The following is a 13,533-nucleotide window of genomic DNA, read 5'->3' as shown; positions in this document are numbered from 1 at the left end:
CTATTCTTAACCTGAAGCACCACTTTAGCTAATGGGGCCTCCTGCTGCCGCTCCACCGCTGCCACACAATTTCTGTTCTCATCCTGAAGCAAAGTTCTTAACCCGAGGTACTATTTCTGGGTTAGCGGAGTCTGTAACCTGAAGCGTATGTAACCTGAAGTACCACTGTATTAATGACTGGTGCCTCCTTCCAAAGCCTGGGAAGCTTCTGCCTGGCTTAGGGAGGGAGGTGCGATGTGATGACAGGGAGTAGGGCTTGATGCTCACACACACAACATCCCCTCCCCCATCGCCCTTGCAAGATGGCTCCTCTGACCCTAACTGTTCCCCTACGAAAAATTTCACCGCACGCCACTGGGTGGCACTGAAATTAACTCAGATGAACTCAGCTGCGGCATAACAAACCAAGGTTAATCCGATCATACTCTTCCTCTTTAACCAAGCTTCATAAACTAAGGATAATGTTAACAATGGTTGACATTAGCTATGGCTTTAAAGTGACATGTGGACAAGCCCAACATTGTGGCAACCCACCAAACCTTTAGATGTTCTCTGATTGGCACGGGGGCAACCATGGAAGCTTCTGCAGGCACAAATATCTAAAAGGAGTTCTAATTCCGTGACCAGGCTCAGGTCCATTCCTCACCTGAGTGGGGTGATGGGTTTTGGTGGCACGACAGGCTGAGCCTTGTGAGTTTTGATGATGTGCCGTATCTCCTGCGTTGGTTGAGAATGTTGGTCATTTTCTGTTTGTGTAGAGTGTGGCAAACCTGCAGCAGAGGATTAAGAGAAAAGGTGTGCGCGCTTGTTTTCTAAATAAGCAAAATGATTTCGCCTTGTTTCTACCTTACACACTTCTCTACCCCTGGCTAGCTGTTTCTATTTAGCACCTTCCCAATCTCATGCATAAGTATTTTGCTACTTCCTTATTTAGCTGTAATCCATCTCCATGACTGAAGCTAGAACGGGCAAGTGAGGCAGCCAGCAAGGAATGAAAAAGCTGTGCGAAGACTATATTCATGACCAGAACTTACCTGAATTTGGTTGTGGGCTAGTCTCTTGGTCTTCTGATGATGGTTTACTTGGAGGTGTCCACCTCTTTGGAGAAGGAGGTGCTTTCTTCACATGACTTTTCTGCTGCCCTGTGTGGAGAAGCAGGGGCAATCAAGGGCCAACAATTTATTAAACCTGGACTGGCAGCATCAGTCCAGTTAGAATACTAAATACATGCCACTGTTGGTTGGAAGGAACTTGTAGATCAGCCCCATACTAGCAGAACAGCCTACATCAGGCCTGGGAACTCAATGAGCCCCTCCTGGCTTCTCTGCCTGGCCCTTAGGATGTTCCCCAGCAACACCCCTTCTCCCTAATCTGACTGTGCATCCTCCTTTAATGTTTTTTACAGTCAGACCTTGGAAGTCAGAATGGAATCCGTTCTGGAAGTCCATTCGACTTCCAAAAGGTTCGGAAACCAAAGCACGGCTTCTGATTGGCTGCAGGAAGCTCCTGCCACCAATTGGAAGCTGCGGAAGCCCCGTCGGATGTTCGGGTTCCAAAAGAACGTTGGCAAACCGGAACACTCACTTCTGGGTTTGTGGCGTTCTGGAGCCAAAATGTTAGGAAACTAAGCTGTTCCCAAACCAAGGTATGACTGTACAGTGGTACCTCGGGTTAAGAACTTAATTCATTCTGGAGGTCCATTCTTAACCTGAAACTGTTCTTAACTTGAGGAACCACTTTAGCCAATGGGCCCTCCTGCTGCTGCCACGCTGCCGGAGCAGGATTTCTGTTCTCATCCTGAAGCAAAGTTCTTAACCCGAGGTACTATTTCTGGGTTAGCGGAGTCTGTAACCTGAAGTGTCTGTAACCTGAAGCATCTGTAACCCGAGGTACCACTGTATTTATTTGCAGTGATAGTGTGCCACAAGCACAGCAGAAGGGACATAAAACGTGTCATACCTTAGGTGAGAGTTTAGTAAAGTACACATGGATATAGATCAACCTTCCTTAACCTGGTGTTCGCAAGTGTTGTGAACTACAGCTCCCATCATCCCTGACTTTTGGCCATGCTAGCTGGGGCAGAAGGGACAATATCCACAGGGCACAAGGTTGATGAAGGCTGCTAAAGATGGTGGTGAAGAAATGTTCCTAGTAGGATTTACCGGGGGGTGGGGGCATTTTCATCCTGAACCCAAACAGTTGAACCATGGAAGCACAAGACTGACCTGTCAATAGAGGTTCCTCATCTTGCCTCCCATTCACCTAGAGATACTTATTTTTTCCTTGGCAGAACTCAAAAGAATGTTTATTCCCCAGGAATGCACTCGGGTTCTTACAAAACACTGGCACTTTCCTCAGGAATGAATTAGTACCACAAAGCAGTTAGTAATTATAGTAATTCGTATTAGCGTGGAGCATGAAAATATACTGATGTGTAAAAATGGAATGATGCCCCGTCTGGGATGAAGCCCAGAGCAACAGCATGATGTGGCTCACCCATTTTCTGGAAGAACTCAACTTTCTTCTGGAATGACTCTCGAGAGATGGGGTCCTCTCTGATGTCGGAGGACTGGTTTCCGTGGAGGAGGGGGATCTAGAACACATAACCCAATATGTTCCTCAGTTAGGCCTCACTGACTGATCCTAGTCAGGGATGTCTGAAAAAACGAGGAGCCATCTCCTCACCCCATATATAGCATTTTCTGGCAGCTCAGTCATGCCCAACTCAAAGCTAGTTTAAAAGAAACCCGTGCCTGGGCTTTAACGCTGCAAGCTGCAGATGGGAGCTCACATGACTAAATGCTCCCCCATTAAGGTTTTTTTAAAAAAGAAAACCCAAAAAAACTAAATGTCAGGGAAAGCATTCCAGCTTTCATCCTTTGCATCTTTTCTATATAGAGGGAACCTTTTTTTTGTATTGAGTAGCATTCAGTCATGTCAGCCCCCACTTGGACACAGGTTTAGCATGTTATCTGCTGTTTGTGAGAATCAGGTCTGAGTTCTAACAAGCTAATAAAGGTAAAGGTAAAGGGACCCCTGACCGTTAGGTCCAGTCGTGGCTGACTCTGAAGCGCTCATCTTGCTTTATTGGCCGAGGGAGCCGGCGTACAGCTTCCGGGTCATGTGGCCAGCATGACTAAGCCACTTCTGGCGAACCAGAGCAGTGCACAGAAACGCCATTTACCTTCCCACCGGAGCAGTACCTATTTATCTACTTGCACTTTGACGTGCTTTTGAACTGCTAGGTTGGCAGGAGCAGGGACCGAGCAACGGGAGCTCACCCCCTCGCGGGGATTCGAACCGCCGACCTTCTGATCAGCAAGTCCTAGGCTCTGTGGTTTAACCCACAGTGCCACCCGCATCCCAACAAGCTAATAGCAGAGCGTAAAATCATAAAGCAGTGTGGCCAGAGTTCAGCTCTATCTCTCTTTAAAGTCAATGTGGGAAACCTTTGTTGCTGAACTACAACTCCCAGATGTTGCTGTACTACAACTCCCATCATCCCAGGCAACTAGCCTTGCTTGCTGGGGGTGATGGGAGTTGCAAATCAGCAACATCTGGTAGACCAATGCTTTAAAGGTTTGGTTTTGAAGAAACCACACTATGATGCAGAGGTCGTGCAGGCATTTCTACAGAGGAATAATTGCTGGACACCCAGTACCGGTGCTGGTGGCGGAGATGGAGATTCTTGTAGATCAGGCACTGATGCATCTTGCTTGGTGGTGCTTTTGAGGCTCTTGGGTTTAGCAGCTGGAGCTGGCAGGTGTGGAGGAGGAGACGGTCGCCTTGGCCTTGAAGATTCTGGTGACAGTTTCCGTGGTGACACTCGCCTCGGCCTTGAAGATTCAGGCGATCGCTCCTGTTCTGATGCTCGACTTCGCCTTGAAAATTCAGGCGACCTCCTCTGTGGTGATGTTCGTCTTGGCCTTGAAAGCTCAGGAGACCTGTCTTTTATCTGGCGCTGTTGCTCCTTTTGCTGCTGCTGCTGGGAGATTGTCATGGCTTGAAGGGTCATCTGCTGAGCCTGAAACATGAAATCCAATTTTTCAGGAGCTTTGGCCTGATCAACATGGCAGTTTCGGGCTTTTAACCCGGGGGATTTTGAGACTGGTAGATATATATTGGAGGAAAGAGAAGGGATGAAGCTAATGAGACCACTTATATGTTTGTTTGTTTGTTTGTTTGTTTGTTATTACAAACAAACAAACATATGCAAACATAAGCAACTGACTTCTAAACCGCCATTCCAAGGTGATTTATACATAAAATAATTAAAAACAGTTAGGAACACAAAAACATTTGAAACAAGAATTAAAAACCTAACAACCGGACACTTGTGGTGCATAATAAACATTTTAGCAGGCAACTGGCAAGTGAGACATGATTCATGGCAAAAGGCAACAGCATAGTTATGTTTCCAAAGCTCCTTGTACTCACTTGCTCATCGCCCATTGTTCTAAACCCTTTCACTTACCATGAGCATGGCCTGCTGGTTGATGAAGGCTTGTTGCTGTGCAGCTATCTGGTTTGGATCCACTGATGGCATAATGGGTTGAGGCTGAGGCATAGCCATAGCTGAATGAGAGAAAGAGACATCTATGAAGGCTCATCTAGCTAATGTCCGAGATCCACATAGTATGTGGTTACTTCCTGTTGAATGCACAGCAACCAGAGGCTCTTCCTCCCCGATGGGGATAATACCATCAGGGGACAGGACTGCAAAATTCAACACAACTCCATACTAACTCTCCTCTTTCCAATACTATATTCAGTGAATCCAAAGAAGCTTGTAAAATAGTTGTTAAAGCATGACTGAAACAGAAGTACAGTGTTGCAGAGTACATTCCACATGCTTTTATGTCATTTGTAACACATTGAGGCAGAAAGACTTGTTTTGGCCTGTTTTAGCAAGCCAGTTGGATAGTAAGAAAAGAGACAAAGGGATCTATTGTGCAAAAGATAAATGACAGCCTTCTCCACCCCCCAACTCAAAATCTCCTGCATTTCAACCTGTTCTGACCCTTGCCACATTTTCTGTATTATTCTTACCTGGCATTGTTCCCATTCCACCAAGAGCTGGCATCATCGGCATGGTGGCTGGCATCATTCCGCCCATGGCGGGCATAGGTTGGTAAGACGGCATGCTCATCATTCCCGAATAGCCTAATGGAAGAAGGAAAGACTGGCTTGCTGTGTCTCGTGTGAAAGTTATCACCAAGTTGAGCAGCCAGACTTACTGATGGTCCTGCTCACATGCACCGGGCAAATCCCCACCCCGGTTTCCATTAACTACTAATCTTCACACACTCCATACCTTGGGAGTAAACCTAGAGGCTGCTGGCTCCATCCTTGCGGTGCCCGGCTAAGTATCTTCCCAAGTCAGAACAAGCAAGCAGACATCACCGAGGAAAAACAACAGCACGCAATGCACACAAACCACCACAAGAGACATACAAACCCCTTGAATAACTAGAGAAGACTGGGAAGGCTGGAAGAGAGCGGCAAAGAGGAATTTTAAATCCCTGCCCAAATCGCAACATCCTTCTTTTAGTTTCTCATTTTTTTCAATCACATTTTCAGTTACTTTAACTGATATATGCATTTTTACGCAATGCACACTTACCCCTAATAAACACATTTCTGGACACAGTTTCGTTTGGAGAACAACATTCCAAAATTCAGAAAAGTGCAGATTTGGGTTTCAGGAAGTCATTTCATATTGTTTCAGGAGGTGTGAATTAAGCAGGTTTGCATTAAAACATGAACGGAACCAAATTTCCCCCTCATCTTTAGTCAGCAACCACCACCACAAAGTAGAAGCCTACTACCATTTGGATCTAAGGAAGGCTATTATTTCACCACACGTAGAAATATGATGGAATGGAGAAAATGGAGGACTTGTAGAAATGCTTATTATATGGGAAAAAATTACATTCAAGGCAAAATCCTTAAAAAATGATATCTCCTAGGACTTGCACTGATATAACCTTGGCGTAGTTGGCCCTAAAGTGAGGGTGCAGCTGGGCATTCTGGGTATGGCAACCATTGCAGGTTGTGGAAGCAGGTCCCTGCCTGATCCTGTAGGCCTGACAGAATTTCAAACCCTTGAACTTCCTAGGGCTTACACGTGTCCAAAGTGTGCATGTCCAAAGTGTGCACGTCATTATTCACACCCAACAGCATGAAGTGTGTGCCATGTATACAAGCATAATTCCACACACATCTTAGATCACATACATTGGCTCCCAGTATGTTTCCAAGCACAATTCAAAGTGTTGGTGTTGACCTTTAAAGCCCTAAACAGCCTTGGCCCAGTATACCTGAAGGAGCGTCTCCACCCCCATCGTTCTGCCCGGATGCTGAGGTCCAGCACCGAAGGCCTTCTGGTGGTTCCCTCACTGTGAGAAGCAAAGCTACAGGGAACCAGGCAGAGGGCCTTCTCGGTAGTGGCGCCCGCCCTGTGGAACGCCCTCCATCAGATGTCAAAGAGATAAACAACTACCTGACATTTAGAAGACATCTGAAGGCAGCCCTGTTCAGGGAAGTTTTTAATGTGTGACATTTTAATGTTTTTTTTAATCTTTGTTGGAAGCCGCCCAGAGTGGCTGGGGAAACCCAGCCAGATGGGCGGGATACAAATAAATAATAATAACAATCATCACCATCATCACGTACAGCTTAATGCTTGCTAAAAGAACAGCCACTGGTGGCCACCATCCCTGAAAGACTAAACCCTGAACTCCCTTCCCCATCATGTACAAATGCTGGATCTTTCCTGCTTGAGTCGCACCTGAGAAGGCTCCATGGTGAGTGGGCCCAATTTTCCCACCTCCTTTCATACGTCCAGTCAGATTCCCTTCACTCTCCATATCCTGCAGAGAAACAAGAGACAGCCCAACATTTAGTACACAGCTTATCCGCCTCATTTGGTCTCTGAGTTCAGACAACTGAACGTAGGACAGGGTCGAAATTCACTATGAATTACATGGTCACTACAGATCTAAATGCTAACAAATGAAATGGGAAACAGAAAGGCAGACTTGTTGGAAGGACAGTGCATGAGAAAAGGAGCAGCAAACAATTGAACAGATGAGAAACGAGCAGACTTACTGGCGTCTGACTCCTGGTCCCATGATGCAGCAGAGGCATGAAGAGACCGTCCACAAAGTGATCCAGCCCTCCAGCGGATCTGGAGCTACCTCTGTAGCTCGACTCTGTTGGGGGATGGAAACAAATCAGGCCAAGCTCCTCCCTACTCTCTTAGCACCATTTGCGCTTTCCCCATGCTAATTCTACGGATGTGGGTGGCGCTATGGGTTAAACCACAGGGCCTAGGACTTGCTGATCAGAAGGTCAGCGGTTCGAATCCCCGTGACGGGGTGAGCTCCCTTTGCTTGGTCCCTGCTCCTGCCCACCTAGCAGTTTGAAAGCATGTCAAGTGCAAGTAGATAAATAGGTACCGCTCCGGCGGGAAGGTAAACGGCATTTCCATGCGCTGCTCTGGTTCGCCAGAAGTGGCATAGTCATGCTGGCCACATGACCCGGAAGCTGCACGCCGGCTCCCTTGGCCAATAAAGCGAGATGAGCACCACAACCCCAGAGTCGGCCACGACTAGACCTAATGGTCAGGGGTCCCTTTACCTTTACCTATGCTAATTCTACAGCCTCAACATTTTCTCTTTAAGTCTCCCGCACACACTGAACACACACAAAGCCCACATTGCTTCAAAGCCTGGAAACCAGACACTCAGGTTCACACACTCCTTGGTGCTGTCCAGCCGCCTTTGAATTTAGGACCATCACTGCCCTGAGATTGGGACTCACCTGAATGAGCGATGTTGTCCAAGTCTGGAGGCAGGGGGGGTGGGGGGACGGAAGGTGCCCGAATGCCTGGAGCAGGGGGGATGTCGAAGGGCATCCTGCCAGGGGAGAAAGCCAGTAAGGTCACAGAAGCAGAGGTTTATGGGAATACGATCAAAGCTGTAGCGGGGGGCAAGTGGCAAGGAAGGAGGTCACTCACCCATATGAAGAGCTCTGATGGGAATAGCTCTCATCCCACTCTGGGGTTATAGGATAGTCAGGGGAGGATTCAGAGGGCCAGTTGCCTTCCTCTATTTCTCCAATGAGATCCAGCACAAAGTCACAACCGGGCAAATCCTGCCACGCCTTGCCTGCGAACATGGACACAGACCAGCCGCGAGGTACGGTATCCAGGCCCCTGAAATCAGGAGAGGGAGGGGACATTACGACACAGAGACGAAGTGCAGAGTGCCAGAAGACAGGGGTGAGAAAGAAGGCGAGAGCAGAGCCGTATTTCCCATTGGGCTTAGTGGCGTATTGCACCACGGTGCCAGCCTCTCAGGGGTGCCCCAGCAAGTGGGGGAGCTGCGCGGCTTTGCCGGCGGCCTCCCCTTTCCCTGCACGCCCACCAGCTGCACCCTGCCAACCATATGGCTGGTGGGCGTGCAGCTTGCCTCCCAAGCCTCAGTGGGAGGAGAGCGATCCCTGCAGAGGCTTGGGAAAAGGTTAGACAACTCTGGGAAAGGGATCTTTGCACACCAGAGGGATCTTTGCACCATGGCGCTGGATATGCTTAAGACGGCCCTGGGTGTGAGGCAGAGAGGGAAAAACAAAAGGCTTCTGTTTTTGCCCATGCTGGCTGGGTCTGATCAAGAATTGTACAGTGGTACCTCGGGTTACAGACGCTTCAGGTTACAGACTCTGCTAACCCAGAAATAGTATCTCAGGTATCTTTGCTTCAGGATGAGAACAGAAATCGTGCTCCGGCGGGCACAGCAGCAACAGGAGGCCCCATTAGCTAAAGTGGTGCTTCAGGTTAAGAACAGTTTCAGGTTAAGAACGGACCTCCGGAACAAATTAAGTTCTTAACCCAAGGTACCACTTTAGTCCAAAACACTTGGGGGGCACATGAAGTTGGGGGGAGGCGACTGCTCTTTGCAGACGAAGAGCTGAACTGAGGCCCATCTTCTCTCCAAAGACAGTCTAACTTCTCCAAAGCATGAAATGGATTTCCAGTTAAAAAAATAAAAAAGGGAAGGATTTCCAGTTAAAAAATGGATTAGAAATGGATTTCCAGTTAAAAAAATAAAAAAGGGAAGGTGGGAGCTCAAACATTCATTTTTATGACTAAAGACAAACTCCAACAGCCTGGGATGAGGAAGTAATAACACGGCCTGGGGTTGGTCCTTACATAATTATTTACCCTTCTCATGCTGCTGCAGAACACGCTGATAACAGCCTGAGCCTTTGCTGACCTCAAAGATCAATTGCTCTGACAACAGAAACTGTCAGATCAAAACCTACTCCTTTTGCTTCTGCGTGTACCTTGAACTCAGGATCCAGCCTGCATATTGCTCTCCTGTTGTCCAGGACTCCACTTCGGCTGAAAGCCTCTCCTCTAAGCCAGAAAGGGGGGGAAAAGCAAAAGACAGAATGCTAAAATAAAAGCCTTACAACTGCAAACTGCAATATCACGAAGGGCCCAGTCCGGAAATACTATTTGTTCCCAACAATTCTGATGAATATCACAGGCGGAGTATCACAGGCTGTGTGAGTGGTGCAGTCACATCAGGCACATAGCCAAAGAGGGTGCCTTCTCAAAACCTGGTAGGCACTTGCCCTGCTTTGGGAAGGAGGTGTAGGGCTCCGAAAGGGTCCCAGAGTCCTCCTGCCTCCCTCCTAAAACTGGCCAAGTGCTTACTGGGCTTTGGGAAGGAGGTGGGAGGGCCTTGCGCCCCCTTCCCAGAGTCTGGCTTAAGTTGGTGCTAGGAGGGCTGTGGGTGAGGGGGTCCAATGGTCGGCATATTACCAAGGTCTGCCCTTGGTAATGCTAAGTATTCGCTAAGTATTGTATGCTAAGTATTCGCTGTTACCTTTGTAGGTGTAAACGTCCAACACCATCTTGCCTTTCCTCTGATTGGCAGTCCACTCCAACTGGGTGGGAGGAAAGCTACGGGACACTTCTGGGTCGCTTTCCATCTGCTTCATTGACATCAGGAGTTTACGCTGGCAAACACCATTATATCCATCCAGACCATGGTCAGACACAAACCTGTAAGCCAAAAAAGCAGAATCCTTCCGTAAACGGCTCTATTTTATGAGTGGTGTTTTTAAAAAGTGGAGAGCGGAGCCTTTTTCTTACTTCAACAGGGGCTTCTCCAGAGCTGGAGAAGGGGCAAAGGTGCCCAGGAGGGCAGCCATCAACACACAACCTCGTTGGCCTTGCTCCAGGTCTGGGTTCTTCCACACCTGACTGGCCACCTGGCTCAACAGCTCATTGCGCAGGGAGAGGCTGGCCAGCCCTCGACTTGCTATATAGTTCCCCAGGAGTTTTTCTTGCCAGTCCTGAAGGTCCTTGTCATTGATGAACCGCAGGATCTGTAAGGGAACCGATAAAGCTGTGATCCGAGTCAGGCAGCAGACCTCAAGCGACAAGATCAAGCCGCCATGTTTTTCCCCACCTTGATCACCCTCTTGGAGAACCATTGCAGGTAGGAACAGAGGCAGTTGGCACTTGCAGCAGAACTGTGCCCAAAGCAGATTACTTCGCTTTTGCTGCACACACAAAAATGTAGTGTCGTGGTTTTTTTAAAAAAATTGAGTCATTCATCTTCAACTTCAACATGCTGCTTTCAATCTAGATTGAGTCTAGATTCAGCCCTAAACAAGGGGGTGGGGGTGGTTACTTGATCTGCATTTGGAAACTCCCCTTGATTAGGTTATCACCCCTGCACATGCCCCAGGTGAATGGAGGAGGGAGTGGCGATTGTGATCTTGGGACACCCCAACCCACAATGCCACAATGTGGATGCACCTCCAGTTTCCAGGACCACCTATAACTGTTTTCAAATGGACACACTGTAGGCTAATGCAGAATCAATAGGCAATGAGCATCTGTTTTTGCAACAAAACTAGTTTCTCTCCGTGCTTTTCAGGGGCAAAAAATATGCATGAGGTCTGGATTGCACTCAGCCTCCACGTGCTCCACTGCTGCTGAGCTACATGTGGGAACCGTTTTGCCCATCATGCAGGAAAGCCCTTCAATATGTCCAAGGCTAAGAGTGGAGGAATTCTTGTTCAGTTGCTCGGACCTTGAGTCTGCCCTCATTCTTTCTCATTCCACACCACACATTTAGAACTCATTCAATGCCTATTTAAAACACATTTCTTTCAACCCAAAGATCCCTGGGAGCTGTGGTTTGTTAAGAGGAATTATAGCTTTGCAAGGAGAAACTACATTTCCCAGGATTCTTGGGGGGAAGCTATGTGCTTTAAATGTATGGTGCAGACATATGTGGTGGATATGTAGGAAAATACAGGTATTCTGGGAGAGTATACATGCAGAACTGCAAAAAATGCTAAAGATCTCTTACAATAAAAAACCAGAGGCCTACCTCCTGGGAATAACAGATTTGGATATTCCACAAAAGAGGAAGGGTATCTTTTTATATGCGACGGCGGCAGCAAGAGTTTTGATCGCAGCAAAATGGAAGAGTAATGAAATCCCCTCTATACAAGATTGGATCCAAAAGCTGACAGAATATGCCGAATTAGATGGTTTATCAGAAAAAATAAAGAATAAATCAAAACAGGAATTTGTTTCTAAATGGGAGGTTTTTAAAGAATATCTGAAAAATAAATATAGTAGTTTAAATTCTGTTGCAGCATTTGAGGAACATCAGTAATAGTTGCAAGGTAGATATAAGAAATTAGATTTAATGAGAATAAGTTTAATTATGAAAAAAAATGTGTATTGGCAATAAGTAATATGAATTTGAAATATGGAATAGAAGGGAGGTTGGGTCTTTAGTGTTAAGACCAATAGATGTTTTATTGTTTTGCAAAACTTGCGGCCAGTGGATCAGTTGTGGTGACTTCCCGCTTCTGCCTTCCCAGCATAAAGGCTTCTGAACGATTCCGAATATAAGAGTTGCAAGTCCTGAGCAACTGCACACTAACAGACATTAAGTAACATATTAATGGCCCTGTGGTCTCCCTGACAAGAGGATTCGAGAGGGAAGCCATAGAACACTGTGAAAACAAGAGGAGAGAGGTGAGAGTGTGCAGGAGGAAGCCAGAGAGACTGGAGGGCAGAGGGAGAAATAGGTTCCTTCTTTTCCTCTGAGTTTCAGGGACATCTCACCCCCTCTGCTTCCCCACTCCTTTACACCGGTGACTCTGCACACAGAGTGAGAAAAAGGGAAGGCTGGCAAGCAGCTGCTTACATCCTTTCGTTGTGAAGCCGATGCCATCGACTCCACTGTTGCGCATGACAATGGTGTGGCCTGGGGTGTGGGAGAAGGGGCGTGCACAGGTGGCCCTAGTGGGGTTAGTGGGGAGGTGTTAGGCTGCGTATCTTTGTGCGAGAGGGGGCAAAGGTCCATCAACAAAGCCACAACGCCCGTGGGAGCAAGACACCCTTCTCCAGACGTGTGGTTAATAATTTGCCACCTCCCTTTCCCCTCCCTGCCACCACCAAAAGAGAGATGCTCTAAGTGCCAAGTCTACATTCTTCTCCCCTTCGCAGGGTCTGAGAAAGGAGCAGCGCCGCAACCCTTACTTTGCGGCTTCTTGTTTGTTGCCTCTCAATAGCAACATCCCCCCCTTATAATGTGATAGGAATTTTATGGTCTTAGATATATGGTAATGTTCATAACTGCACATACATAGATGAACACAGGAAGACCAACCTGGAACTATTTTGATTCCTGAACTGACCAAATGTTTTCTCTGCAAGGTCAAACTGGAAAAGTCTCCCCATTGTCTCTTTCCTCACAAATCCTGTCTTAAGGACACATTTAAGATATGAATAAGGTGTGAGCCTGTGACCTGGCCCAGGAAATAAGTATTTTACCACTACAAAAGAATGGCCAGGCTCCCGGGGAAATCCAATCAAGTAACTTGCCAGACAGGAGATAAACTGTGACAGGAGAAAAACAACATTTAAATTTCTGTGATGTAGGTGGGATGTATCTGAGGGGTGGTCTTAGGTTACACCCCTTCTGTGATGTATGCATAATGTTTCTGGGGGTGGTCTTGATCTACAGGATGGGAATTTCAAAAGTCTTTATAAGCCCTTGCACAGCATTTTTGTGGGTCCTCCTCCTCTCCTGCGTGTGAGGGGAGCACCCTGTTGCAACAGATCAATAAAGATCAAGCTTACTAGCTGCTTTGCTTCTCAATATTCTCTGGTTGGCCTCTGTTATTTTCTCCTACCAATAGGGAACCTATGTAAGGACTCTAAATGGGCTCTTGGATACCCCATAAGGGAAAAGGGCATATTTTTATTTACAACAATCCCCTCCTTCAAAGCTCTTTAACTTTGAGTGGGGGGATGGGACTGTCTCCATGAGGCCTAGCTACTTAGCTGCTTGCTCATATTTTTTCTTTTCCTTACCACTTTGTTGAGCTGCAGAGCACTTTGCCTCTGCTCGCCATCCAGTCTGGTCAAAGGCTGTTGCAGGGGCTGCCCAAGGGCAGGGAAACCCGCTTCCTACAATGGACAAGGAACAA

At 47.3% G+C, this 13,533-nt stretch overlaps 1 protein-coding gene across 2 annotated transcripts in view; it reads right to left on the bottom strand.

Annotated features, from left to right (window-relative positions):
- LOC128407492 (unconventional myosin-XVB-like) overlaps positions 1-13,533 on the bottom strand; it is a 70,018-nt gene that overhangs the window by 34,798 nt on the left and 21,687 nt on the right. For both annotated transcript variants that reach the window (XM_053375901.1, XM_053375902.1), the window contains 14 exons: positions 13,418-13,513; positions 10,163-10,398; positions 9,894-10,072; positions 9,346-9,418; positions 8,021-8,218; positions 7,825-7,919; positions 7,111-7,214; positions 6,791-6,872; positions 5,050-5,163; positions 4,475-4,575; positions 3,662-4,024; positions 2,497-2,593; positions 1,035-1,142; positions 647-770 (listed from right to left, as the gene is read on the bottom strand). In XM_053375901.1, the coding sequence (XP_053231876.1) occupies positions 647-770; positions 1,035-1,142; positions 2,497-2,593; positions 3,662-4,024; positions 4,475-4,575; positions 5,050-5,163; positions 6,791-6,872; positions 7,111-7,214; positions 7,825-7,919; positions 8,021-8,218; positions 9,346-9,418; positions 9,894-10,072; positions 10,163-10,398; positions 13,418-13,513 (1,970 nt within the window). The remainder of the gene's footprint in view (positions 1-646; positions 771-1,034; positions 1,143-2,496; positions 2,594-3,661; positions 4,025-4,474; positions 4,576-5,049; positions 5,164-6,790; positions 6,873-7,110; positions 7,215-7,824; positions 7,920-8,020; positions 8,219-9,345; positions 9,419-9,893; positions 10,073-10,162; positions 10,399-13,417; positions 13,514-13,533) is intronic.

The sequence above is a fragment of the Podarcis raffonei genome, chromosome 2 (genome assembly GCF_027172205.1).
Source record: "Podarcis raffonei isolate rPodRaf1 chromosome 2, rPodRaf1.pri, whole genome shotgun sequence".
Lineage (NCBI taxonomy): Eukaryota > Metazoa > Chordata > Lepidosauria > Squamata > Lacertidae > Podarcis > Podarcis raffonei.
The sequence above is the reverse complement of the archived record's forward strand: the minus strand, read 5'-3'. Positions and strand labels throughout refer to the sequence as shown.